General features: G+C 40.1%; 1 protein-coding gene and 1 long non-coding RNA gene across 11 annotated transcripts; one reads left to right on the top strand and one right to left on the bottom strand.

Moving 5' to 3' along the window:
• Positions 1–3897, bottom strand: LOC120506481. Its single transcript, XR_005628520.1, has 2 exons — positions 3728–3897; positions 1–101 (listed from the first exon to the last, which is right to left on the bottom strand). It is a non-coding gene; the product is annotated as an uncharacterized LOC120506481 (long non-coding RNA).
• LOC120506476 (OX-2 membrane glycoprotein-like) lies at positions 2683–27981 on the top strand. Of its 10 annotated transcripts, XR_005628518.1 has the most exons (10): positions 2694–3733; positions 4283–4346; positions 5267–5348; positions 6197–6523; positions 7165–7431; positions 9253–9369; positions 16727–17397; positions 18621–18681; positions 27068–27204; positions 27401–27981. XR_005628518.1 is itself a non-coding variant. In XM_039718102.1 (8 exons), exons 4-7 carry the CDS (start codon positions 5291–5293, stop codon positions 9363–9365), a joined length of 765 nt encoding a protein of 254 aa, XP_039574036.1. In that variant the 5' UTR covers positions 3788–3858; positions 3943–4024; positions 4283–4346; positions 5267–5290; the 3' UTR covers positions 9366–9369; positions 16727–17778. The 10 variants fall into 10 exon arrangements, 8 of the variants coding, with proteins under 8 accessions (XP_039574034.1, XP_039574033.1, XP_039574030.1 ...); XR_005628517.1 differs by lacking the exon at positions 27068–27204; XM_039718102.1 differs by lacking the exons at positions 2694–3733; positions 18621–18681; positions 27068–27204; positions 27401–27981 and adding exons at positions 3788–3858; positions 3943–4024 and having other exon boundaries at positions 16727–17778.
• Positions 27982–27983: the final 2 nt, after the last annotated feature.

Genomic DNA, 27983 nt, shown 5'->3' with positions numbered 1-27983 from the left:
TTGGAGAGGCTCTTCAGTCCAGCTTTTGAGGTAGTGTCTTGGTTGGTATGGATGAGCTGTGATGTCCAGTGTCATGGATGCTGCCAGCAAAATAAATGTATCTGTGGAGAGAAGACAACACCTGCCCATGGAATTTAATATATTCTGTCAGACGCTGGTTCATACCTCCTACTTTCCCACTCAGCTGAGGTCTCCATGAAATGTGCAAACCCCGCTTTACCCCTAACATTTTAGCTGGGCTTTTGCTATTTCAGTAATGATGTGAACCTCTGTCTGATGACATTCTTATTCATACTGCAAACCTCAGGACAATTTCCTTCACCAAATCTTACTAGCTTTGTTAGCACACTAAGAAGAAGCTTCTGGCCATCCTGAAAAGGTATATACCAGTACCAATATATACCTGTGGCCCTTTTACCATGGCAGCTCAGCAAAACCTATTTGCCAATAGTCTTCTGGACAATTTCCTTTTTTAACAGTCACAGGTGTGTGTGTAGGCTATCTAATTTGATGTGCATTGTTCTTTAAGTGTTTGGCACTTTTTAACAATGCTTTTTATGATACCAGTCATTCGTATGTTCAAAACTTGTGGTTTCATTGCTTCAACCATAAACTCTATTCCTCTATACACTACTGTATACAGCAGCAGCTGTATAAAAAACACATTGCATTGGAAACAGCGTTTCACAATACTACAAGCCCAGCAGCACTGCTAGGCTTTTTTCTTGATTTCTCTCTAAAGCTAAAATCACTTAAGGACCCCTTAATAACAGGAAACACTCTGTGTGTGTCTGTGTGTGTGTGTCTGTGTGTGTCTGTGTGTGTGTGTCTAAAACAAATCTACACACAACACCTTAACAATTATGCATTCCTCAGCTCCCACCACCTGCTGCAGCAGGGACTGTACTACCTGTGTGCCCTCCCGCCACCCACCCCTGTCTGCCCTGTTATGGACTAAAACTTTCACTACCAAGGTCACCTTCTTCTTCCAATTCCATGCCTTTGTCTCCCCTCTGTGCTCCTCTTCCTCAATCCAGTCTCCCTTTACACATGGATAATTGACACTGAAATGAACTCCAGATTTTTTTTGTGCTTTTATCCCCACCCACATCTAACTCTCCCCACTGAGAAATCTTGTGCAGTTTGCGCTGGAGAAATTGGCAGGATATCAAACTTTAAACAATTTAACCTTTTCTTGTTTTACAGAAGTAAGCTTGAGAGACAGAGATGTGGCTTGACTTGTGATCAAGTGGTCAAATCACCAGCAAAATCACAGCTGGTGACAGATCCTCTGAACCAGGTTAGACCTTCTAGTAGATCCATATAAGCATTTGCAACTTGAAGAGGCCTGAGCATGATGATTAAGAGGGATATTGCTACTTGATGTGAGCAGAAGGGAGTTCAATGATGAGAGCCAGAAGGGAGTTCAACCAGCAGAACAGATGTTCTAAAATAAACCTCCAGAAGACATCCTGTAAAACCTACTGTGTTTGGTTTTACTAGAGTCTATGTCACTGACTCCATTCACCCTTTTTTTTCCTTTCTGCTGTTAAGTAATGACAACTTGGACCAGCTGTAACATATATTTGCCTTAAGCCTGTACAGGTTTCGCTGGCTAGTGGTTCAAATGGCTCTGCTTATAAGTAAGTAGTCCAGAAATCAAGGGAAGAATGAAGAAATATATTAATAGTGAAATGTGTCCACACAAAAGGCAGAGGAAAAAATGAAGAATAAATCTCATTCATGACAGAAGGAATTTTAAATTGCTTCTTCCACCAGCATACAGGGTGTATTACAGGTAAACAAATTTAAAAAGATGGACAAAGACCTCTCTGAATTTTTGGACAAGAGTTCTCTACTTACTCTCTTTCTCACTAACTTTGAAGGATTTATAATACCTGAGAGTCCATGTCACCTTGGCTACCACCAGCTCCAGAGAACATAACGTACAAAGAACCTTTAAAGCTTGGTAAAGATTTCTGAGTTGAGACAGGTTCCTGTAAAAAGAAACAGTTGACATTCGAACATAGAATAATGCAGAAGGGGATTTTTGTGCCCTTTTCTCCTCTAAATCTAAAAATAATTTGAATCTTCCACTATTGCTGGTTTGGCTGGAGTATTTTTATTTCCCTCTGTCTGCCCTGAGATTACCTGTAGTCTTTGCCTACTATTTCAGAATCATCCGTTCCCTGCTCAGCTCTGATTTATTCCCTCTCTTCCAAAGGAGCAGCCCTCTTGTGTTTCAGACCCATTAATCATTTTCTTCTTTCTTTTCTAGGTTTCTCCAACCCACTGTACAAGTAATAACATTTGCCTAAATACAGGCAATTTTCCACCTCAGTAGATGTGAATTACTGTAATATATCACTCAAATCCCTCCAAAATCCCCTTTATTTTCATGAAATAAGAGCAGGAAGATATCACTGGGATTTCCCTCCTTCTGTTGCTTTGATGGCACGGGGCACTACTGGATACATTTATTTTAATCTGTGCAGTTATTTGGACTTCCCTCTAAAATCCCCTCAGCTATAGTGAAGGCACGTGAGCACAGGAAACTTGCTAACACATTTTTCTCATTAAAACAAAAAGAGTGTGAAGTGTTATTACATCAGTCTCAAACAACTGGTGGGTCAGTTGCTGGCCTGTTTTAGAGGGAACAAAAAGGGCAAGGCTGGTGGAATGAAATTTAAGTGATTTAAGACATAGTGATTTATCCTAAGAGATAAAAAGAAAGGTAGAAATAAAGGTAGTGGTAAAGTTGAAATTTTGTTGAAAAGCCAAGGGGCTTTGGTTAGTTAGTTAGTTGGCATAGGCAAAAGGCAGCAACACTAAATCCAGCACAGTGGTGGGGAAGGTGTCTCCAAGTACAGCTCTACCCATCCGGAAGAGACACTGCCCTGATCTCCAGACCCCAGCCACAAGCTGGGCCAAATCTGTTGGGGACAGCAGAAGTTTTCTATTTCTACAGGTCAAAAGGCGTTCCTTTGTGCACCAAGGTACTGAGAGCAGCAGGACAGGTGAGGTTAACACACGGTGGGCCCGGGTGACCTGGGAAAGATGTAAACATCACCTTCTTCCTTAAGACAATTCAGTAGCATTGCCCCAAATATTCACACACATCTGTGTCCTAAATAGGAATGAGTTTAGGGGTTTATGTAGGCATCTTTGTCAATTTTGGCAAGGGGTTGAAATTGTGGTGTTTGATTTTTGCTGTGAGCAATGATAATTTAAAATAGTGTCTGTCAAGATAAATATTGCAAGTGGTGTGAGCAGTGTATGAACGTGTACCTGTGTATGAAAGCACCTGAAGAAAGAGCAGGCACTGAATGTCCTGTATTGATCACCAAAAATGCCGTTTCTAACTAATCAGATAGAAATGGGTGTTTCTGTCAAGCCTGCAACAAGGCCTGATAAGTTATCCCTGTCATAGTTTCATCAGCGCAAGATCCTAATCTAACAACACAAAAACAGCACAGATTGTCCAGCGTCACTGCTGCTGCCCCTTTTTGCTCCCCACCCAACAGGAAGGTAGCAGCGAAAGCAAAAGACCAATTCTCTAAGAGATAGAGCCGAAAATAATTTGTTTCTGGCGTGTTATGAATACCCTTGAGAGAAAGGTTAGCGCCGGATGGGACACCAGCTCAGCTCTGGGACAAGGACCGCGACTCGCCGTGGGAGCCTCCGCCCGCCACGGATTTATTCCAGCTTTCTCCGTGTTTCCACGTACTTGGCCGTGAGTATCCATCCCTGTCGCCGCCTTCCCCGGGCGCATTCCTGTGTCTGAGGAGGGTTTCGGGCGGAGATGGGCAGGGGGTGCCGGGCGCGGGTCCCCGCCCGGAGGCACCGCCCGAGGCGCGCTTCTCCTTCCTCCGTCCTCCCTCCCTGCCCGGGAGAGCCGCCGGCTCAGTCGGAAGCTGCCTTCGGAAACCTAGGTGACGGCAGTTCTCCTTCCTCCGTCCTCCCTCCCTGCCCGGGAGAGCCGCCGGCTGCCGGGCTCAGTCGGAAGCTGCCTTTGGAAACCTAGGTGACGGCAGCAGGGGGAGAGTTTCTTTGAAGTTAAGGGAGGTTCTTCCCAGAAAGTGGTGGGGGGCGGTTTGTCCAGGGAGCGGCACAGCCTGCGGCTCAGGAGCGCTCCGAAGTGCGGTTTTGGGAGACGCAGTAAAGGATTTGCGCTTTACTTGCCACAATCTTTAACGCCTTTTTGTTTTTCTTTTTTTTTTTTTTTTTTTTTTTTCGTCTTTTTTCTGTTCGTTTTTGGTATTTCTTCCCTCGCTCCCTGCAGCACCCGTCACTGGAGTTGTGACCTAAAGGGACGTCTTTCTTTCTGTGCCCGCTACAGCTACACGGTACAGCCTCGTTCCTCATTGTGGGAATTCTTGTAGCTACTGTGGGAATTCTTGTATGTGCAACGGTGCACTGTGGGCTTTAATGGGTACTAAAGCAGTGAAGCAAAGGATTGTTATTGAAAACTCTGCTTGCGCGGAACATGTTCCCCTGCTTTATAAACAACTCTGTGACTCGGTAGTTTCTGCTTGCTATGCTGGCCCTTGATTTCTGCATGCTTGTGGGAATATCTGAATTTTGTACAGCCGTGCTCAAATATCTGACTACACAAGCTTTTTTCATTGGGCTTGTTGCTGATATGCTCTTGTTTCCTGATTCTACATATAATACCTTGGTCTCTATTTGTTCTTGCGTACTGGAGAGTTATATCAGGAGTTGTTTTAGCACAGTGTGTTTAAAATTTAAATGCAGGTTGTGAGTGTATGCAGTGTGTATGCAAGTTTGTTAGCAATTTGTTTTTAAATACTTTTTTCTTCCTCTTATTTATTGATTTATTTACCAACCCTTCTTTTTTAACCTGTATAATATAGAAAATACTTTTCAGTTGACTGTCTCTTTTATTTTTGAATGTTGTGAAAATATTTAAAAGGTTGGGCTTTGCTTAAATTCTTGACAGAAGATGGTCACAAGATGCTTCAGCTAGTTTTGCAGGCATTGGCAAAAAAACTCAACAGTGGGTAGAGTGTGTTGCAGAGGTATTTTTTCCAAAATTATGTATCCTCTTGAATATAACACCAACTTCAGTTCCAGGCAGGTCTACAATTCACTTGTAGGAAACAGGGCAGTAAAACTTGTCAAGTCTTGCTGTCTGACCCCAGAACTACATTCTTTTTTCACATGAAAAATCTACTGTTAATTTTTGCATCCTGAATTTACAATATCACCAGAAGATGATCTGTCATCTCTTCTTGTTTTTCTTTAGGCAAAGCAGATTTTCTCTTCCAAAATGACTTTACGAGCTCTGGTTTTGTGTTTGGCATATTCTGGGCTTGGAAAGGCAAATGGTAAGTGGAATTTCCTGAAACCTTCTTGAAATTGTTTGGGGAACTGGTTTCAGGTTTCTGAGGCTTCAGCAGAGTAAGAGACAAAAATATAGCTGAAATACAGATTGCTGGTGCTGCTTGACTTACATTCTGACATAGCTGAGACAGAGACATGGAGCTGGTAGTTGTGACACAAATCCTCCTGGAGCAGCATTTAGAGATGGGAAGGACAAAAAGCATCCTGTATCTACAGTGACACTGGACACCATTGTTAACCTGAGTTGACAGCTTCCAAGAGTGGGGCATTCCAAAAGGACTTCCCTCCATCTCAAGTGTGCTGTGAACTCTAAAACTACAAGAAAGCCTTTTAAAGGCATTTTGCTGTTTACTTCTCTGATAATGGCTTGGCGTGTACTTCTCTTATTCATTCAATCTTCCTCCAGCTCTCAGGAAACAAAAATTGAGTGTTTGCTAAGAATAGGAAGTCATGAGCGGCGTGTACTTCTCTTATTCATTCAATCTTCCTCTAGCTCTCAGGAAACAAAAATTGTTTGCTGAGAATAGGAAGTCATGAGTTGATTTAGTAAAACTTAAGAGGGAAGTCTGAAAATATGGGTACAAAAACAGGTAAGTCTTTTTGTCTTTTAAGTAGCTTAGAAGAAAGGTAAAGCCTCGGCCAATGTAAATCAACATAACTTCATTGATTCCTAGGAGTATGCAGGAGGTGGACATTTTTGTAGGGGAAAGCCACAGAAATAATATGTAACTGAAGGAGTTGTGTCTGTGGGTAATCCAGGCCTTAGAATCAATGATAGGCTTCTATGTGTGTGATATCTGCCCATTTCATTAACTGTTTACTGTCATTGCAGTGATTCCGCAGGCTGGACACACAAAGGTGAGGATGGGTGACAGTGTGACTCTGAGCTGTGCCCTGACAAAACCCATGGATGTTCTGCAAGTGACATGGCAAAAGGACTCAGAAGAATTACATGATAATATAGCTACATACAGTAAAACAAACGGATTAAGGATTCAGAAGCCCTATGAAGACAGAATGAATTTCACAAGTTTGGAACTCAACAAGACAAGCATAACTTTTTGGGACACTAGAATGGATGATTCAGGATGTTACAAGTGTCTCTTCAATGTTTTCCCTTCTGGTCCTCTCTCAGGAAATACCTGCCTGAGTGTTTTTGGTGAGGTTCTCTGCAGGGATATATCTCTAGTGAAATAAGAGGTGTCTTCTCACCCACATTCTCCTTGAGCAGATTCAAGAATTTCAGTGATGGGAGCATCCCTTGGTGGAACATGATGTAGAAACAGAGCACTGCTGCTGTAAGCAAAACGCTGTGGGTCATATTCAAGATTATTGTGGTTGTTTTGGCTGTTGGTTGTTACTCCTTGAGTAGCAGCTGAAAAGCAAGGAGTGGAATCTTTTTAAGTCTTTGATCAGTCGCAGCTGGAATGTGGGCAAACCAACACTGCCCAGTGGAGTTTCCTTTTGGTGCAAGGTACAACCCCAGTGCTGTGAGCTGCTCTCCCAAACCCTACCATTGATAGGGAATTAGCAGATAGGACCAATAATTTTACTTAACAGATTATTTTAATACTTTAGATTGAGTGAAATCTTTGGGGTATATTACTTCAGTATGGGGGAAGGAGTATTGAGTCATGGAGGGGACCTGACCCAAGGTACTCTTCTTGCATTCCTTGCCACTGGGCTCAGGGTGAATCCAGTAAGCTTTGCTCTGGTTTGTAGTGGTTAGGCTGCTACTACTGCTTATGACTGACCAGGTGCTCACTGTGGTGATGACTTGTCTCATTTGTGTGTTGGAAGGTCTCAATGTATCTGTCCATCACAACATTTCTGAAGATCATTTGGTAGTGATCTGTAATGCTAATGGCCTCCCAGAGCCCACCATCACCTGGAACAACCTGTTCAATTCCACTCCTACAGAGAAGACAGTCAAGCACAAAAATGGGATTGTGTCCATCACCAGTAAACTGGAAATCTACAATATTCAGAGCATCGGTGCACAGGATTTGATCTGCAGAGTAAGCAACACAAATGAAACATTTGAAATGCCTGTGAAAATAAAAGGAGGTAGGTGAGAAGTACAAGCAACTTGTTAGCCTTCTCTTGGTTTCCATGTTTTACAGTAGCATATTTGGATAGAAATCTTCTGGGAAGAGCAGGGAATGAGATATTTATATGTCAGGAAATTCTATTTGCATCCACTATTGTCTTTGAGGTAGTAACATACTGGAGTCCTGTCCAAGTGGGGAAAAAAGCCAGACTAATCAGCTAGGGAGATAAGGGATTTAGAGACACAATGCAGCATGCACCATTGTGCAGCAAGTTGAACTTAGGTTTCCACATCGGCCTTCATTATTTTTTTAACAGCTTAAAAATAAATATAAATATGTCAGCTGATATCCATAAGTTGAATGATGAGTAGAAATTCTGTGGGTTGCTTGATGAACTTGGAAATTTTGAAATAATAACAAAATCTGTATCTGTATTATTTGAAATAATAACAAAATCATAACAAACTGTATCTGAATCAAATGTTCCAGTTCAACTTACTGCATGTTTTGTTGTATATAATATGTACATGGTGTTTTAGTTTCTCTGATTTTTTGCCAAGGCATATATCCACTGCAGTAATGCTCAGAGAGGAAGAGTACTTTCAGGCATACAGGCAGGGGGTCAGTTGAAGATACTTATGTTTGGTTTATACAGAAATCTTAGATATATTAATGTAACATCTGAATATCTTACAACATTCTGTTCTGCTGGAAAGACTTTCACCCTGTTTCTACAGATAAGAAATTGAAACATTAAAAGCTGAAGAATCATTTTTAGTTCCTACAGGAGCATTGACTTGAGTGATCTAAAATTCATGTGTCTCTATATCCAGAGCCTTAAATTGAAGACCACTTGTAAATTAGCAAGACAGGAAAAGCAGCTCATAGCTGTGGATTGATTCTGAAATTACATGCTCAAGAAGTGATTGTTACAGGGATAGTAGTAAAGAGCAGGATCTGATTTTTAATATCTGCTCTCTAAACATTCAAAAGCAATTTAGTTCTTAATTCTGAATTACATTACAATTCTGAAAAAGCATACTAATCTTTTTGTCCTGTCTCCAGTATTCTTTTGTTTTGGTCTTTTAAAAAAGCAAATGCATATCTCAAAAACAGAAAACTAAATAACTGTTTTTATTTCTAGCTAAGTGGATAAAAAATCAGCTAACAGCTTGTTGTTTTAACAATCATATATTTTAGAGGACAAGAAGTTCAAATGAATAGTTCAACATATCTTTGTTAAAAGACGTGATCGTTTTGGCTTGAGTCAAATAAATTTCAAGTCATGCAGTTTTCCAGCTGATGTCAGTGAACATTGAAATGAGCCTTTTGATTAACAGCAGTCAAATGAAGTGGAAATGTCTAAGCAGGGAGGAACATTTACACTCAGTTGTTGGGTAGAGCTATTTGCAGGCAGCAAAACATAGCCTGTCTTTTTTTGTTAAAATTAATGTTGCCTTTTCAACAGTGTTAAGTGTTTAAAAGTAAGAACAATAAAATTCTGGGTGAACCAAAAAACTATTCTGAAAGTGTTAAGACTTGTATGAAGCTCTTCTTATGTATGTATGCCAATCACTGTATCAGGTATAGGGATGGCAGTGTTCTTTGCCATAGGCACATCTTTTCTTCACATTTTCTGTGGACAAGTAGCTTTGTTTTTGAAGATACACAGGTTTATTTTATCTTTTGAGCAATTGCTGCTTTCATTTATCCTAGCAGTACCTTTAACCATATCAGAGGAACCACTGTCATTAATCAGACATCCTTGTGGCTCATTTTGCTTTTTTTCACAATGAGATTAATTTGCTGTGGATGTTTTGTTGTTTTCTTTTCACAGAAGAGGTGTCACCATTGCTTTGGCTGGTGATTATTGCAGTGCTTTTAGTAGTCATCATAGTTCTGATTCTGATTACGCTGTTCTGGAGGAAGATCCTCTGCAGGAGGAGTTGAAGTGGTGAGTTACCAATGTGTGGAAACGTGTGGTTTTCCTAGAGCCCATAATAAGGTCTGATCATCTGCAGAGAAGAAGATTTTGTTGGGATATCATTTGGGGGTATGAGAGTGTCATACTGGACAAGTTAGTAATAATAAATAATCATAGTAATATGGCTACAGTTTTCAAGTTGCATGTAAGTTTAAGAGCTGTTTTCCCACTGCCAAGGATCAATCCAAGGCTGAGAATTGTGAGGGAAGAATCCAAGCCGAGCAGAACATGCTGCTCTTTCTTTGCTTGGAAGTAGCAGTCTCAGCAGAAGTAATTCGCTCATCTTTCACATTTTCCTGGAAGCCTATGAAGTGTAGTATGCTCAGATAATTTTTGGCAGATGAAGTAAAGATTGGTGAGGAACCCACTCATGCAGAGTGATGTCCCTTCAGGGGAACCATTTTCTACTGGTTATGGCACCATCTTTATTTTTTTTTAAGACAAACAGTAATATGATGAAGTGTACTCAAATTTGGCACGAGTGTGCTTCCTAATGATGAGTTAAGGAGAAGTTGCAATCAGTGTAATGTCGCTGAGTTGTAATAACTTATGGATAAATAACTTATGGTCATGGATAAATTTAAGGAGAAGTTGCAATCAGTGTAATGTCACTGAGTTGTAATAACTTGGTCATGGATCAACTCAATTCTCTAGTCTTAATTAGTAGTAACATAATGAACAGAAAAAGACTGGGGGTGGGGGGTGACAGGAGGGACACCATAAGCTTCAGAAATCACAGAAATTTGATGGTCATTGGTGGTTTCACTGTTGTTTAACTAAATCTAAATTCCATGTCTGGCTTTAAATTCCACTATATATTTATAAACACCAACACATATTTACTCAGTTCCTGGTGATATACTTTAGGGCAATTATATGATATAAAAAAACGTTTCAAGGAGTATCACACCTGTCTTGTGAATTTAGACCTATAGCATCTACTATTAAGAGGGTTTGACCTAATGAATCTGCTACTACCAGAGACACAAAAGTCTCCACTGAGAAGAAAACACTTACTGCACCCCAGATATAATGTCTTAATTGTAAAATATATGTGAGGCTTTCATTGATCCCATAAACAACTCAGAAGATAAAATTTCTGGTTGAATTTTCAGACCAACCTGGAATTTAAAGTGCAAGAAGTTTGTTCTTAAATACTGCTTTTTAAAGGACCAGAAGAAAAAGGTGAAATTCTTACAATAAAAACGTATCTTTATTCTAGAACAACCATTCCAAACACGAATGAGCTTGTACTAAGAATACTGTGAAGGAGAGACCTTGAAATGGAGGTGATCTAATAGAGCTTTGGGATCACTCCCTGGAGCAGATCTGAGGCTGACCAGGAGAAGAGAGTGCCAAAAAGCACAGGTGCTGCTTTGCAGTGTTTTAAAGCCCCTTCTTTGCATGGCAGATGAGAAACATCCTGGGATGCTGAGTCTGCGCTGGGGCCCGAAGCTGGACCGGTGCCACTCAGTGCAACACTGCCTGATAAGACCAGGTTGTGCATGTTTGGAGTAGGCTGAGGATGTTAACATGTCCTAGCATGATTCTGGCCCATGGATATTAGTAGTTCTCTGGGAAATGTGATCATGTGGGTTCAGCAGTAATTTGTAACATGGCCATCCCCAGCAGGCAGCAGGTTTCTTACACCCCACACCACACGCTAGGTGTCGGGCTTGGAACCCCTAAGCTGTAGGTTGTGCATGTTTGGAGTAGGCTGAGGATGTTAACATGTCCTAGCATGATTCTTGCCCGTGGATATTAGTAGTTCCCTGGGCAATGTCATCATGTGAGTTTAGCAATAATTTGTAAGGGGGCCACCCACAGCAGGCAGCAGATTTCTTACACCCCACACCACACGGGCTTGGAACCCCTAAGCTGTTGATGGATGGAATGTAGGAGAATAGAGATAGTGATGAAGGTAGTCTCACCCCTAAGGAGTTAAAGCTGTGCTAATTATCAAGCATTAAAAACAGGCCTGCCCTTAAAAGGCCACAGCTAAATACAATTAAGATAAGTATTGTAAAAGAGTAAGTTAGCTAATCCAGAAGTTAAATAAAGTTTGTTAGCTGTGCTAAAAAAAAAAAAAAAAAGGGCTGTGAAAAGCTGCCCAGAAGAAATTGCCAAAAAAGTACAAAACCTTTACAATAAGATAGAAACACTAAGCCATTTAGTGTATCCTTGTACCCTGACATGGGTCATGTAAGACATGATTTACTGCTGTGGAGACACCGCACACGCAACAGAGCCTACAGTATCCATTATTTGGAAAATATCCCAAATTTGGAAACAGATCCTCCTCCCCTGCCTTGTAAGGAAAGCATAAGACAGAGAAAAGCACTGTGCTTTCAGTTTCAACTGAAAGCACTGTGCTTCTTTTTCCTTAGCTAAAGGCTCAAAGACTTAAGTCCCTCTGTGTGTCCAAGAGAAATGGCGTCTCATGTCCTGCTGCCTGGGAAGATGTCAAGATTCCTGGCCCCACATGCATGCCAACATGTCACAAGGTCAAGACTTAATGTAAATCCCTGTTTGCTGGAGCAGAGGACATAATTAGATGAACACTGTTTAGTAGTGGGTGTTTGTTGGATTAAAGTTTATCAAGAAAACCAGGATTTGAATGACATCAGTTGTTTGTGTTCCTTTCCATTTTTTATGGGTTTTGTTCAACTGTGATGGGAGGATGTGATTTCTGCAGTGAGGTTGAAAGTCATTAAGTCTCTGTTCTTCTAATATAGTCCAGCTTTTATTAGCTATAGTTAGTATCTTTTCAGTTGCTGTTTGGCCTTGAGTTTCAAAAAGGTATCGCACTGACCTGGATCAGTTTTGAATAAAGGCAGCCATTACTTTATCCAGAGAAATTTTAACCACCTGATCATATTCCTTCCTATGTTACCATCTAAGTGAAATGTGTAGTATGTCTTTTTAATTTACACCTGTTTCCCTGAAGGCATCATTAATTAGTTTGCTGTAAAACTTCAGTGGTGGTGCAGTTTGATCCCTCTGTCACCATCTGATTTTTTTCCCCCTCTCCCAGGATGCTCTTTTCTGCTGGTGGCTAAGGGTTACTAACAGTTTATCTTGTATAGGATTCCACTTTCACTTTCCTGGGCATCCTTAGAATACGAAGACTATCTGTAGAGTTACAGTGATTTTTAACACTGTACTTACAGTGTGTTACCACTCCACAAGTACTATGATGAGAATATTCCCTAAACTTCTTAGCTTTGAATCCTAGTCTGGTTTTGTGGTGACTTGTTTTTTCCTTGATCATCTGTAAAATATATTTATGCTTTTTAAAGCATTGGTTGTAGTTAGTTCACCCAAATAATATCTGGCAGAAAGCCCTTTTCTGGTTTTACTCTCTGTTGTCCTCAGACTGGGTGGAATGAGGAGCAGCGCCCACGCATGTACTTTTCAAAGTGTTGTTTGTAACACCACAAGAGAGAGCTAACAATAGAGAGCTAATAGCACTGGCTCAAGAATACCAGGGTCTGTCTAAGGGTTCAGCACTTTTTTTCATTCTGCACTAGATAACAAGCACAGCCTTCCAGGCTTGTCAAGATACTCAGTTCTTAAAGTAAAACAGTAGCTTTTTATCTGGGTGGCTGGGGAGCCTTCTCTGACAAAGTTTCATCAAAGTGCTTTTGCATTTGAAAGTATGGTTAGGCTTTGCTTTGCATTTATTTTGTTGTTCCCTTCCTCTTTATGGTAGATACTTGGGAATCAATATGGGCTGAAAGTCAATGTCCCATTCCTCAGGCATTTCCTTGTGTACCTGTTACAGAGCATACACAGACTTTGGCTCTCCCTGAAAATGTCCCCAGTGAAGTGTCTTCACAACATTTGTGGATAAGTGACTTATTTGGAATCAAACCGAGCAGCCTTTGTAGCATGTGCTGACACACAGGTTTGGAAAACTCTCATCCTCTACCAAGTAGGCAGGCAAACCCAGCTGTGCCTATCATTCGATGTAAGTGCAATGAGCAGACCGCAAAAAAGTCACCAGGCATAAATTCTCCCATGCCTGAAGTTTCTTGATAATATTCATCTGATAAAAAGTTAAATACTGCTCATCTGATAAAACGTTACATCCTTTCATTCCTTACTCAGCTAATCAAGCTTAACTGTAGACCACACTGAGATAAAGCAGTCCAGTTAAGAAGCCAAGTACCTGGGTAGAAGCAAAATAAAGGCTATTAGCCTGAATAAATTCCTGTGAGTTACCTGTCATTTATGTCTCTTCACTTTAATACTTTCCGTAGCATCACTTGCTTATTTCATGGCTTGCAGGATACTCGTGTTTCAGCCTGGCCAATTAAAAAGCTTTATAGTTAATTCTCAGGACATATCAGTCTGCAGGGGGATAAAATTCCATGCATACATTTTTTCTGGAGGCTTGTGGTAGCCTGTGAGGAAGGACTACTTCACAGATGTATATAAAGGCCAGAATGTTGTTTTTTTGCTGACTTTTTTTTTTTTTATTTAGTTTGGTTTTTAGGAATTGGTATATTGATCTCCCTTGGGTAGCTTATGCAGGTTTTGCCATGTGAATATTCAGAAATATTCAAATAGTATACTTGTGTTTAAAAAAACACAAGAGGGGGGGAAAAAATTTGGGCTTCTAATTGAGCAGATATGATACTGAATAGATAAGAAAGCTGAACAGAATAGGTTAACCTGGAAGAAGAAAACTTGAAGAGTCATAGAAGAAGAGAGTAGGCCAGACTAAAAATTCCATTCTGCAGAAAGCAACACCATAGAAATCTATTTTTCCTGTTTGGAAATCAAAACATTCAGGTTATCCTTCAAGTGAAGATTTTATGGAACTCAGATGTAAGCAGCATTGACTTTACCTCTTAGTGCAATGGTTTACTTGACAAGGTGGTATTTGGTCAAAGGTTGGACTTGATGATCTTGGAGGTCTTTTCCAACCTTAGTGATTCTATGATTCTGTTTGTGTCTGAACACAACCCGCTATCTGTATTCCAAAGAAATGCTGAAACTCAGTGTGCTTAATATGTTAGACAAGTACTCCAAAACAGGTTCAAAATACCTCTTTGTTACAAGCTGGAGATGACTGAATACCCTGAATAAGAATTTAAGATTCCCTGATTGAATATTATATTTATAATTATTCCCTTTTGAATTTGATGGTTGTTACAAATAGCATAGAATCAGGTCTGCTAAGTGTAAAATAGCAGCTTGGCTGATCAGCTATAATATGTGGATATGAGAAACCCAAATTTTGGTGGCCAAATATGTCCTGGAAGGCTGGGAAATACATACTATGCAGGATTTCCAGTTTTTGAGAAAATTTATAAGAACAACTACTTTGTTATATTTTTCATTTCTTTGTTTATAGTAAACATAGTAATTAATTCTGGAAGAGTCTTTATAGCAGTATTCTCTAGTCTGTATTCAGTTTGGGGAAGGCTGTTTCTAAGCTCTAGCTTAAAAATTACAACAATCTTATTTTATCTTATGACTTTGCATGTTTCTCTAGTGTTTTCTTTGATATCTGTTTTCTTATTAGTGAGAGACTCAGTAGTTGAGAACAATACAGTAGCAGCTTGGTTTTCGGAGAATTTCCAGAGAAGCCCACTAAATACCAGACTTTCAGATTATAAAGTCAGGATATAACTCCTTCTTTTCTAAGGAAGATGGATTTAACATACTTTCTCTGCTCAGAGGAATGGGTTTCTGGCAGTCACGTCCCAGCTGTCAAGGCTCATTCTAAAGTAGCCGTGGTTTCCTCTCAAGTGTGGCCTTAATGAGAGTAGGAGATTAGATTTGTCCTATTTTGAATTACTGAAAAATAGCAAAAACTATGCAGTGAATATACAACAGCGTCATTCCTTTACCCTTCTTAATACTAAACCCAAGCCAACCAAACAAACAAAAATCCCAAAACCCAAAAATGCCACAGTGTAAAACCAGTATAGACAAACAGACCTAAACAGAGCTACTGAGGGGAGGAATAAAAAAACCAAACAACCCTCATGACAAAAATGTCAGTGAAAGGGTAATTCTGCCATCAGGCTGTCCATCAGGTTTCCTGCAAGCATAAATATTTTGCAACTCAAGATGTTTTCTGGATTTAATCACACACTATTTTAAGACTGCGTCTGTTACCTGGCGATTACACCTAATTTTCTGTTCACAGAAATGTGCCTGGCACATCCTCTGGTCTGTATCATAAATAGAGGGAGGATGGGCACACTTTGCAAACTTTCCATGCTTTAGTGCTGTCTGTTTTCTTTGTGGAGGAGAGAGATGGCTGGTGTTTTGTTTGTTCTCCCTGTCATGTTTTTCTGGGAACAGCATACTCCTTATCCTGCCTTCCTTTTAGAAGAGCCAGGAAAGGGGAGTGGCAGGAGGAGGAAGGAGAGGGAGGTCATATGGGTGAATTCTGGTCTCCTAGGCCATGGCTGCTGTTTTTGTCTGGAAGGATTAAATAAACACTGTTTTGCTACTGACAGGATGAAGGTAGTGGTGTAGGGAATACCTTGGAGTTTGTCCTGTGCATCCAAAGGAGGCTATGTCACAGGAACACAAAGCCCGTTCTTTGCAAACAGGGAGGCTTTTAGTATATGTGACTAGTACAGCTCCTATCCTGTGTATCATTTTTGTGCTCATATTGCATTACAAAGTAATTTTCTGGCCCTTCCCTCTCCTTTTTATTCCAACAATAGGGCTTTGTATATAACAAGGAAATAAAATGGCTGGCAGCTGAAAGGGAGAACAAATAGCATTCCTGTAATATGTGAACAGTTGCCTCATTATTTTTCATTCACTTGCTTGATAAAAATTATTTATAAACTAGATTCCAAAGTACTTTACAAAATACTTTGTCTGAATGAACGGTTATTAGATAAGGAACCTCTTTCATACTCCTCTACATGAAAAGTAAAGATGCCATATATTTTATTATTGTCTTCAAAGCCATGTAAAGGTAGAGTTGTAGACTGAATCTCAAACATATAAAAGATACTCTGAAATATCAAATTACTTAAATACTCAATATATGTGCGTTAATTAATAACTGGTGTTTTATTACTAGTGAGGAAAGTTGGTTTACTTTTCACAGTTTACAAATAATTTCAGGGTTTTGTATATTCTTTATGTCACATTCTGAATTCTGCAGTGTGTGATTTCCAGAATTAAAAAAGCAGGGAAGTTGTTCACCAAAGGGCAGGTTGCTCCCCATTTTCTCCGTTGTGCATTTCTCTTCCTCCTGTCCCAACAGCAACTAGACTAAGCAAAACCTGAGACAGCAACAGAATGGCCATGACTCATCCTTTCCTGGGGTTGTTTTTGTGTTTCCTAGGATCCTGAGCATTTCCATCCATCTACCAGATCATTAGAAGCTATCAGCCTGAAGTGAACATTACACATAGTGACTTGACTGGCTGGAAAGAAGCAGCAAAAAAAGGAGAAGACGTCATATACACTGCCCTGTCTGGAAGCTGAGTTGCTCACTGAAATTACTAACACAACATTTGCTATCTGGTCTAGGCCCTTAATCTTAAAATGTAGGACTGGAGGGACCACTTCGTCTGCTGTTCTGCAGAGGAGGAGGTTTTGTCAGGCAAAACCTTCTTTGCCCATGCCACTCTTGGTACTGCTGCTGGGCAAAATGTATTTGTCTTCTTCCAGCCGAGTATCGAAAATGTCTGTGGGTTGAAGCTCTGCAGACTCTCTGGGGATTCTCTTCCAGTGCCTAATTGCTCTTGCAGTAGAGAGGGATTTAATTTTTGCCAACATCAGTCTGCAATTTCACTTGCAGCAACTCTTGAGTTCATCACCCTCTTCCTGTCATGATTTTTCTTCTCTTAGCCAGTTGTTATAGCTCCTTTTCCTCTGGAAAGATCTGCTGGACTCAAAATCACAGGACTCAAACCACACAACATTTGGCAAAATTATTGGGGAAGAGCAATAGGTCTCCAAGCAGGTGACTAAATAAAGGCAGTAGCAGCCACAATTTGGAAAAAAAGAATTGTAAGTAATTTGTACAATATATAAATAATTTACTTTCCTTTTGGCTTTGATGAGCATTTGTTCATGCATTTGAAATACTCCTTCATACCAGAGTGCATAGAATTTTGGATTGTGCCTTTTATGTCATATGTTCACTAAGGGTACCAACTGTCAAACTGAAAAATCAGCAATGGAGATTTAAAACTTAGGACTCGGTGCTCAGAGCAGGTATTTTGCTGGTTCTAGAGCCATGGCCTGTCCAGAGTCTGGTAAAAACTTCAGTGTGTCTGTCTGCTTGAGTTACTGAGGATGTGAGGGGTGGTGTTTGCTCTACTATTGTAGATACAATATGAATTATTTATTTGTACCTTTCATTTTTTCTAATTAAAAAAAAAAATCTGATCCAACAAAAACACCAACTGGTCCTTTTTTTTTAAAATTTTTTCCTACTTGTTTGAGATACCAGAAATGTGTCATTAAAAGCTGGGCTTTTTAGTAGTTTTAATTTATATTTTACTTCCTTCCTGAACAGAAAATGGGAGTTCATGGGGCTTTTAGGGTGTTTTGGGCTAATTTTTCTTTTTAAAAGAAAGTTTTGAATAAAACTTTTGAGATAAATTTACAGAAGTATTTTTGACCACAGCAGCTGCAGTTTAGTTCAGATTTGAAAATAACTTCAGTCAATTAAAACAGTGTATTCTTTATTTTTACACTTACTGTCTGTGTCATGTGTGTTGCTTAATTATTTTTTATCTAAAGTTATGTGTTCTACTGATACATTGTCTGTCTTGTTTTCTGTATTTCCTTGGACAAAAAGAAGCCAAATAAAGGATATTGAACATAAGGCCACACCATTTCTTTTATTTGTAGCACAGTGCTTGTGAGATTTTATAAATCAATGAGAGAAGCTGTTATCCATGAACTCTAAATGTGTGACTAATTACTTTAGGAAAAGCAGTAGTGACTCAGTGTACTCTGTGGCCTTTTTTAGATCAATTGTGAAGCCACAATGGTTTTTGTTTGTCATGACATCAGCTTGAACTTTTCTTCTTAAAATATGTGATAATGAGAAACTTGAATGTAGTTAAAATGATGTGTCAGTGCTACTGTATCCCTAGAGGAGCTGAATGTCATGGGATTGTGTCCTAGATGTGCTTGTCAGAGCTATTCTTGGTGAAATACAATAGGCAGTGATTTCCAGAGGTTTTCCAGAGATTGCAACATGAATTTTTTATTTTCTCAAGGCTACAGATGGCTGCTGGTGATGGCTTCTGAGGAGCTTTCTCCTGGATGCTAGCCAAAGGTGTAAGTCTTGCTGCTGCAATACCTCACTCACCCTGAGCAATGGGAGATTGTAGTTCCTTCTCCTGAAAATTTGTTGCAATAGAACAAGGCATAACAGTTTTAAACTAAAAGAGGATCAATTTAGATTATATATAAGGATGAAGTATTTTATAATGAGAATGGTAAAACACTGGAGCAGGTTGCCAAGATAGACGGTGCATGCCCTATCCCTGGAAATATTCAAGGTCAGGCTGGATGGGTCTGAGCAGCCTGGTCTAGTGGAAGATGTCCCTGCTCATTGCAGGGGGGTTTGGACTGGATGGCCTTCAAAGCTCCCTTCCAACCCAAATTCTTCTGTGATTCTAAGAATCTGACACTCTCGGATCAGAAAGCAGTGAGCCAGCAGTGCTGCTGCCCTGAGCCCAGTACGGGGCAAACCGTGGTTTCCACAGGAAGAAGAGCAACATTTGCCATGCACAAGAGCACAAGGGCTGTTTGCCTGGCCCAAGAGCTCCTGGCACAGCTGGCTCAAGTGCTCCTTAAGCCACCAGTTGCAGGGTGGGTTGTGCTGGCAGAGCAGGGCAGGAAGCAAACAGTGTGGGCTGAGGTGGTTCTGGCTGGGGTTGAGGTATGGTATCACAGTTAAGTGGCCTTAGAAAGAGTAGATTGGGGACCCTTAATTTCACAAAATGTAAACATACGCAGAACAGCATGTTTCCTCAGGGAAACCTCAAGGTCACTGTAAATCAATAAAAGGTTCCTTTTTAGGCTGACAGCCTGGTCCTTAGAGCCTGTCAAAATGTTTGCTTTGGTTTTCAAGTCACAGTGCATTGTTTAGTTCCTACAGATGTCTCCTGTCTGTGTTATTTTATCCCTGACATGCTCAAGGATGTCATTACTCTGAATTGTGCTGACATAAGAGACAGGAAGGTAAAGTGTCTGTGAGAGGTAACATAACCACAGGGATGCAGAGAGGGTGTTCAAACCTCCAATATGCAGAGCTTGGTTCCTATAAAAGATAGAATTTGAAGAAAAAAAATATCATTTCTGATCACACTGTGAGAATGACTTCCTTTTTGCCTTGGACGTTTTGAGTGTTTTCCTGTTGCCTTGCCACACTGACCACCCAGCCCAAGGTCAGGCAGCTGCTTCAGCAGCCTCTGAAGTAGTGAATGTATGCTTGTGTTTTTATCCTTTATCCTTTCCTTATCCTTCACCAACCCATGAATTTTGCCTCTGCACATTGTTTTCAGTTTCCAAGTCTGAGAAGTAGACTTGGTATGCTTCTAGGTGACTTTTCCATATCATGTCATGCCACGTGCCTGCCTGCTTCACTTCTGTGGCTCCCAGCTGCTGCTCTGCTAACTAAAATGCTGTTTGCTTTGAAAGCATGGTGGCAGCTGCACTCAAAGTCTGTTGCATAGCAACATGTCAGGGAAAGAAGTTAAGCTAGAAGCTAAGAGGATGTATGGTGGGGGTTTGTCTGAATTTTTTTCCTTAAGATGGATTGAAGTTAGTGGCAGCATCCACACTGAACAAGACCTTGCATGTTGATGACCAGTATTTTTTCACCCAGAAAGGCTTAAAAGTCTTGCAGCTTCAAGTTGAAAGCACTTAGATTGTTTTTTGATGACCATATTCAGTGAGCATCCTGGGAGGTGGTAATTAAGTGAATTTGGTGCTTTGCGTCACTTTGCATTGCAAGAAGGAAGTGGACAGGCAGAACTGGAAAATAAAGAACAGGATTGCAGGCCCAGCCTTACTAATCTGGGTTTTCCGCAGAGGAAAAGGAGGAGACATATTTCCAGAAGTAATTTATCAGACATATTGGAGTCTGATAAATTACTTCTGGAAAACAATGTATCTGAGTGTAGAGGTTGACAAAAGAAAGTTTCCCACTTCTCATTTAAAACAGAGGTTAAGCAGGTTGGTCCTTGCTGATGAGGTATGGATCAGACAGATTGCCTGTTTTTGTAAGAGTTTGTTAATGTAATTTGATAAGGAAACACAGTGGGAGAATGATTATGTTATATTTTATCCAGTCCTAAAGTGATCTTGATTACAAGTTCCTCCTGATTTTGCCCTTCGCTCTTCAGGCTTCTCTGATTTATTGTTCCTCTTGGTCCCGGACAAGTTCCTTCCTGATCATTCTTTTTCTTTGCAAATGACTTGGTCTGAAGCGTGCTCTTTTCTTGCTCATGTGGACACCCTCTCCATCTGATTTTCCCTTTCCCTCTCTGGTACTCTGTTCACAACAGTCACTCCATCACTGGAAGGTGTTTTAATCTTCCTGGTTCACAGTAACCACAAAGTGAAAATAGCTCCTGTGAAAGCTTTGTAGTTGTTTCCAAACCAGGAGGCAGACCCTCAGGGAAAGACAACATGGACACCAATATACAGACCTAGGCCCTTTCCCTCTCTGGTACTCTGTTCACAACAGTCACTCCATCACTGGAAGGTGTTTTAATCTTCCTGGTTCACAGTAACCACAAAGTGAAAATAGCTCCTGTGAAAGCTTGTAGTTGTTTCCAAACCAGGAGACAGCCCCTCAAGGAAAGACAATATGGACGCCAATATACAGACCTAGAGAGAATGTCCCTGCTCCTGTCTGTCTGCAGGAGCTCCAGAGAGCCCAGATCCTAGGCACGCACTGCCTGGAGCTCAAGTGGAGCCCACTGACATATGTTCACCTCTCTTGCTGGGCTGCATGATTATTCCATCAAAATGTACAGAAAAAGAAAATGTGCACCTGGGGGCCTGAGTAACATGGTTGATGTCTCATCATGGAGTAAAAGGAAAGCATACTCTCACAACTGTTGCATACATTAAATTTGATTTCCGTTAAGCAGCTGGTTATTTCAGCTGACTGATCCTATCTAGGGATAATAAATATTGGCATTCTCTGGTGTCCTTTATCGCGTCACAGCCTGGGATAAGATGGCTCAGTTAGAGCATAGTGCCACTGGAGCCAAGGTGGAGGGCTCCATACCCATATGGGCCGTTCATTTGAGACTTGGATATGGCTCAGTTAGAGCATAGTGCCACTGGAGCCAAGGTGGAGGGCTCCATACCATATGGGCTGTTCATTTGAGACTCGGAATTGATGATCCTTGTGTGGTGCTTTCCTGCAACTCAGAATGTTCTGTGATAACTTTGAAATTCACTTAGTAAGTCTTATTTTCTTTCTGGACTAATTAGCCTGGGAGTGAGAAATTTGTGATGATGAGCAGCAACTAGGAGAATTCATTAGGCTTTGATGGAAACACAAGTTGATGATCCTTGTGTGGTGCTTTCCTGCAACTCAGAATGTTCTGTGATTCTGTGATAACTTTGAAATTCACTTAGTAAGTCTTATTTCCTTTCTGGACTAATTAACCTGTGAGTGAGAAATCTGTGATGATGAGAGCAGCAACTAGGAGAACTCATTAGGCTTTGATGGAAACACAAAGGAATACTTTCTTGGACAACATGGAAGGCATAATGTTGGGAACGAGAGATTAGAAGACTTGGGGTGAGAGAAAGCTGGTGTGTTTCCCTGACAGCTCTGAGTGTCCCAGCATAGAGTGGTTGCACTGGTGAGATGAGAGAGAGCTTATGTGTCCTGCTCTGTCTCCAAGTGATGCACCTGGAGTCAAGTAGCTACTTGTGCTGTTGTCTGTGTGGAAGAACAGGATTGTAATTGAGTCAAACATGTCTCCAAGTGATGCACCTGGAGTCAAGTAGCTACTTGTGCTGTTGTAATTGAGTGAAACCAAGGTGAATGTATTCTGTTTGGCCTGAATTGATAGTAAGACCTCAGATTAATTATTCAGGAATATTTTTACACTTAGGTATTTAGTGCTTCCTGGGATTGATATTTTAATTTTAGAATTTTCAGGGAGTTTGTCACAATGTTATTTGTCATCAATAGGGTAAGTGTGCTGTTGGCTAGGGTTCTTCTGTTGTGAACAGTTTCCCTCTCCCACTGCCCTTAGCACTCCCATCTCTTCCTAATTTGCATCTGAGATACCTTCTAGACTGATTTCGGTGCCAGAGGAAATCTTATTTCAACTTTCAGTAGTAATCATGAGCTGAAATCCTTTTCCTCTTTGCTTCACTGGAAAGAGGATTTGTTGCTCTGCCTGCACTGCCCAGCCATGTTTTGATTTGGCTGTCGTCAGAACTGCAGTGTTTGTACAGTGGCAGTCTGGCCACATGAGAAACTGAAAAATTGTAATTAGAGAAATTTAGTTCCTTGAGTAAGTTGGCTGTTTCCTAGGCAAAAGTTGAGTTTTCCCTGGAAGAGCAGAAATCCCAATGTCAAGGAAGAGAAAAGACACAAGTTCATAAGGTTTACATAGAAGCTATTTGGTGGTCTGCCAAGAATGAGAAGCATTGAGGGGAAATCCTTTCGGTGTGGTCCTGTCCCCTACAAATCAGTAAGGGAGCAGAGGTGGTGTAAAGACCTGTGATGGACATACAGCATCAGGCTGTAGACATTACTCTGCATGGCCTCTTCTGACTATCAAGGCTGAGGTTTTTGCCACAGTCTCCCAGCTGGATTTGCTGTGAAGTGCTTTTTGGGACTGTTCAGAATCATGTGAGATCTGGACTCTGAGTCTTCAGACGCATTTGTATTTGTGCTGCGCAGACCAAATTTCTGTGAGAAATGTTAATCTGATATTAAATTTGGGAAAGACTAAACTCTCTGTTGTGGGATAACTGTTGTGCGTACCAGTCCATATAAAGGGCTTATTATGCTTTTATTTTTTGTCATGTAAGCAGCACTTCTATCTATGGGAATAATCTCATTCCTAGTAGGAATATTGAGTGTGTCTCTGCTGGCAGCCCAGATATTTTCCCTCTCCCTTCTACACAGCTTTCCATGTTAATCTAGCCAACAGAAGAACCTGGGGTAAAAATTAACCCTAGAAAACTGTATGGGCACCTGAAAAAATTTTATGCTAAAACTAGGGAAGGCAGAGCCATTGAGAAAGATCGGATTTGGAAATCACAAATGGTTTACGTAAGCAGCTGATTGAATCAACTGGAAGAGATTTCTGGTTTCCTGGAAACAGTTGTCATGATGTTTTTTCCTTGTGTTTAAAATGAGGTTTCTGCTTCAAGATCTTCCCTTCTCAAACTTTCCTGTATTAGTTGAAAGGTTGATGCTTAATATAAGAAGGAAGACATTCCTGGAAACTGCACAATTGCTTCTTCTGTTTGTTATGACATTTTGAAGTCTGAAAATTTGAGAGGTTAACTGCTAAAAAATAGGCATAAACTTACTTTCTATTGGCCTAATTTGCATTATGTGGTTAATACGACAAGTTATTTAACAAGTTATTTAAATTAGCTGGAAATTCTCTGCTCCATGGTTTAACTTCACTCTTGGGGTTGCACAGGAAAGCTCAGTTCAATATCTTTGCTTTGTTTGCTTGCACTGTGTATAGTGGCTGTTTGGATGGTGTGTGCACAATTCATGCCATTATGGAGTGGATTTGGGCAGGCACAGGTTTCATATAGTTAGAATTTTGTATTTCTAACTGGTCGTATTGGTAGACATTTGTTAGCCTTTCCTGCCAAAACATTTGGGAGAGTTTTAGACTTAAAAGTATTTATATCCTTTTGAGAAAGTAATTGGCTTGGAGCTGTTTCTCAGAGTAAATTCCCCTGAGCAGACATTTGGAGAAGTGGGTCTGTTTTTATGATTCCCAAAACACTGTTTGTTTTAGTTCAGATTTGGTATGATTTAGCTGCTTAGAAAGCATTTTTTTTCTGCTGGCATACACATATATGGTGCATTCTATTTTTGAAATTAAGAGTTTATTCAATATTTATAATTACAGTGTAAATAATGTTGACTCAAGAAAAAAAGTATTACTTCACCATCTTCACTGCTAGAACTTTTGCTTCTAAAAATAGGGCAAGTATAAACAATTGTGGGGTTTTGCCGTTCCCACTGAAATGGTAGAAATTTCCTTCTGTGGAATAAACAAATATCTTCCAAGAGAAGTATTTCGAGGTTTAATAAGTCTTTTAGTTAAAGTGTTCCTTAATGTTTGATTTTAACTTTATAAATTGCTATGAAATGTTTTATGCTAAGGGTTAGATAGCTTGTGAACAACCCTAAATAATGTAAGATTCTACATCTTCGGACTCTAAATTGCTGCTCTGGTTGAAGATAAGAGACTACAGTCAAGGGAGAATATAGAGCAATGATTAGGATGTACAACAAACAAAGTAAACTTTTCTGAGACACTAGGTAGAGGTTTTAGAATGCCACTGAGACTTTAGGTAGAAGTTTGACAAAGCCACTGGGAGATACATAAAAATATAGAATATAAAAATGAAATTATAAATATATGAAAGAATAATAAATGTTAATGAGGTTCATTAAAATACCAAATAAAAATATGAATTCATAAAAATATTAATCTCTTTTCCCAGAGGCATTCTCAAACCAGTAACTATGTGGAAATGCAATTGCCTCTTACCTGACTTGAAGAAGAATTGTCTTAACAGAAGAGCCAAGAGCAATCTCTGCATGACTCTGTGTCCTTTACCTCAGAGCACTGACAGACACGATGGTAGAGCCAAGCCCCTGAGTTAGAGGAGAGACTCTGAGCCTGCCCTGTGTCATATGGGGTGCCATCAGCACGGGGCCATAGAGCAGGAGAGGAACTACAGCAGGTAGCAGACATGATTACAGGAATTACAGAGGATTATGGGGAGAGAGAATTACTCTTGTGAAGAGGAATTGAAGGAGGCCACTTCTTTCTGTCATGGAGAACATTTTGATGGGAGTGCAAGTCAGAGATCAGCTGCAATTTGAAGTACAGGAGGAGAGAGCCCCTCTGGAAAATATATGCCTATGGAAATCTGATACAGGACTTGGGATTTCTGCTTCCTGTGTGAACTCACCTGTTTCCAGGTGGTTTTGCTAATGGCTTCTGTGCTAAAACATCTCAAACCAGACCCACACATATTTTCATGTGTACAAGATAATTTCTGTTTATATGACTTTAGTTCTAGATATGTCATTAGCTCTAGCTAATAGAATCAAATAGAAATATGTGGAAATATAGATGTTTGGGGTTTATTCTTGCAGAAAAACTTAAAGAATACTCCAGATTTCTTCTTGGGGTACATGTAGTCATATATTGCCCTCTGTTTCAAGATGAACATACATACATACATACGTGCATGCAATTAGTACTTTACTGTGCCGCTTGCCAACTTCTGTGATAAAATCCTGAGATGACTCCAGCTTTGACTTCAAATAGCCCTATTCCCTAGACAAGAGCTTCCACTGATAAACAGAATGACTTGTAAATTAAAAAAAAAAAAAAAAATAGTAGGTTTCTAAAAAGAGAAAACTGAAGTGACGGAAATAAAGGGCCTGTGTGTATCCTGTTGTGTCCTTGTAATAAACAGAATGACTTGTAAATTTAAAAAAAAATTAAAAAGAAAAAAAGGTAGGGTTTAGTTAGTATTTTAGCTAGGAGTCTTCACATTCTAAAAAGAGAAAACTGAGGTGATGGAAATAAAGAGCCTGTGTGTATCCTGTTCCCAGCTTGTTGTGTCCTCATTGGCAGGTCCTTGCTTCCAGCAGTGCTCTCTAGGTGCATTGAGTCCAGGTTGTCCAGGATATCTTGTCTTCCAGAAGGAAAATACCTGATTTTGCTATGTATCAGAGATTTTTATCTTTCCTAGTAGGCATTAGAGAAATAGTCAGGCCACTGAGTCTCCTGGGAGAAAAATATATGAAAATAGAAAATGTGATACTAAGAGATGTGATATAACCCAGTTGAGTAAATCCAATGAATTAATCAATGCTGGAAAAAAATCTTTTGGTATTAATGTGGAGATTTAGATTTTGTTTCTCACATTATTTTTTCTCCATATGATAAAGCAGTGTAGTATAGAAAAGTACTAAGAATGACACTTTTCTGCCCTTAATTGGAAGAAAAATTGTTTTGTCCCATGGGGGTAGTACTTACAGTTTTTTTACTAAATCCTAATTTTGAGTGTGTGTTTTCTTTTCCATTCATAATCTCCAGGGAGTTAGCTTCCAGCAATACCCTTGGGCTTGGCTTTTCCACATCCTGAGAAAGTTTAGATTGCTTCCTTCACAGTATTTCTTTTTCCCTTCCCAAGCAGTTGTGCAGGGAGGGGTGCAAATTTGCCTTGTTGCTTGTGAGTAATGCTGTTGATACAATGACCCAGTCCAGAGAGAGACAGGAAGGGCTGAAACATCTCGGCCTTGCAGCAAAGTTTTTGAAATGGTTAACGCTCATCCTTTGTTTTTCCTAGAGGTTTCTGGTGGCTACCACTAATTTCCTACAAGCAGAGTGCTGAGGAAGGGCAGATGACAGATGTATATGTGGGTGTGGGTTTCTTACTGAGCTATTTTCTTATTTTGTAGCCTTCACTACTTGAATCCATAAAAGGTATCTGAAAATTGCCAGGTGGAAGAAGAGAATGTGCATCTGTGAGTTTCAGGTTGCAAGAAGCGATTAGGAGGGAAGGGCGAGTGAGAGCCACAGCAGTTCATTGATGTGGGTAGGAAAGGAACTTCTATGATGACTTTCCTGGTTCAGATTCACAGACAGGTTTTCTCTGTCCCCATCCTGTATATTCTCTGTTCTTTTGCCTTAACTTTTTTCACTACCCACATTCTCTTTTTTTTTTTTTTTCACTTCATAATTTGTTGGCCTTTTTGACTGTTCACTTGCTATTGTTTTTGTTGTCCCCCAAGGCCACACACAGTGCAGTGAGAATGAGCCAGCTGTGCATATTTTGGCTCCCAGTGGATTGCGTACGTCTTGGAGATGTTGCTTGGATGCCTGCAAATCTTCATTGGTGGGTTTCAGGCTGGTGTGGTTGTAATGGAAACATTTGCTTTGAGCTGAAGAAGGGTGTGGAGACATGGATCAAAGAAAGACTTCATGCCATTTATTTTCAGCCATGAACAAATGGACTGTGAGTGTTGTGGTCAGTCCAGTGCGTGCCATCAACCCTTTAGCTGAGCATTTATAAAAAAATTACAATATTTGTACAATATTAAATATTTAAAATATCAAATGTTTTAATATTTATTTTAACAATAAAAGGTCAAAAAGTGGGAGGGAGCCCCATTTTTTCCAGAACCTGTTACTGTAAACATGATGAAAAGATAATTATAAAGGAAACTAGTGCAGACTGTACACCCTAGTATTTCATAAGTGACTTTTATCTGAATGACTCTGTCCATATGAGAGAAAAAAAACATGGCATTAAAGCATTTCAGTTCCAGAACTGAAAAGCTGTGATTAAATATCATAAACTGTAACTTTCCTTGT

This window comes from Passer montanus, unplaced genomic scaffold (genome assembly GCF_014805655.1).
Source record: "Passer montanus isolate IOZ18808 unplaced genomic scaffold, ASM1480565v1 scaffold39, whole genome shotgun sequence".
Taxonomy (NCBI): Eukaryota; Metazoa; Chordata; class Aves; order Passeriformes; family Passeridae; genus Passer; species Passer montanus.
This window is presented reverse-complemented; position numbering and strand designations above follow the sequence as displayed.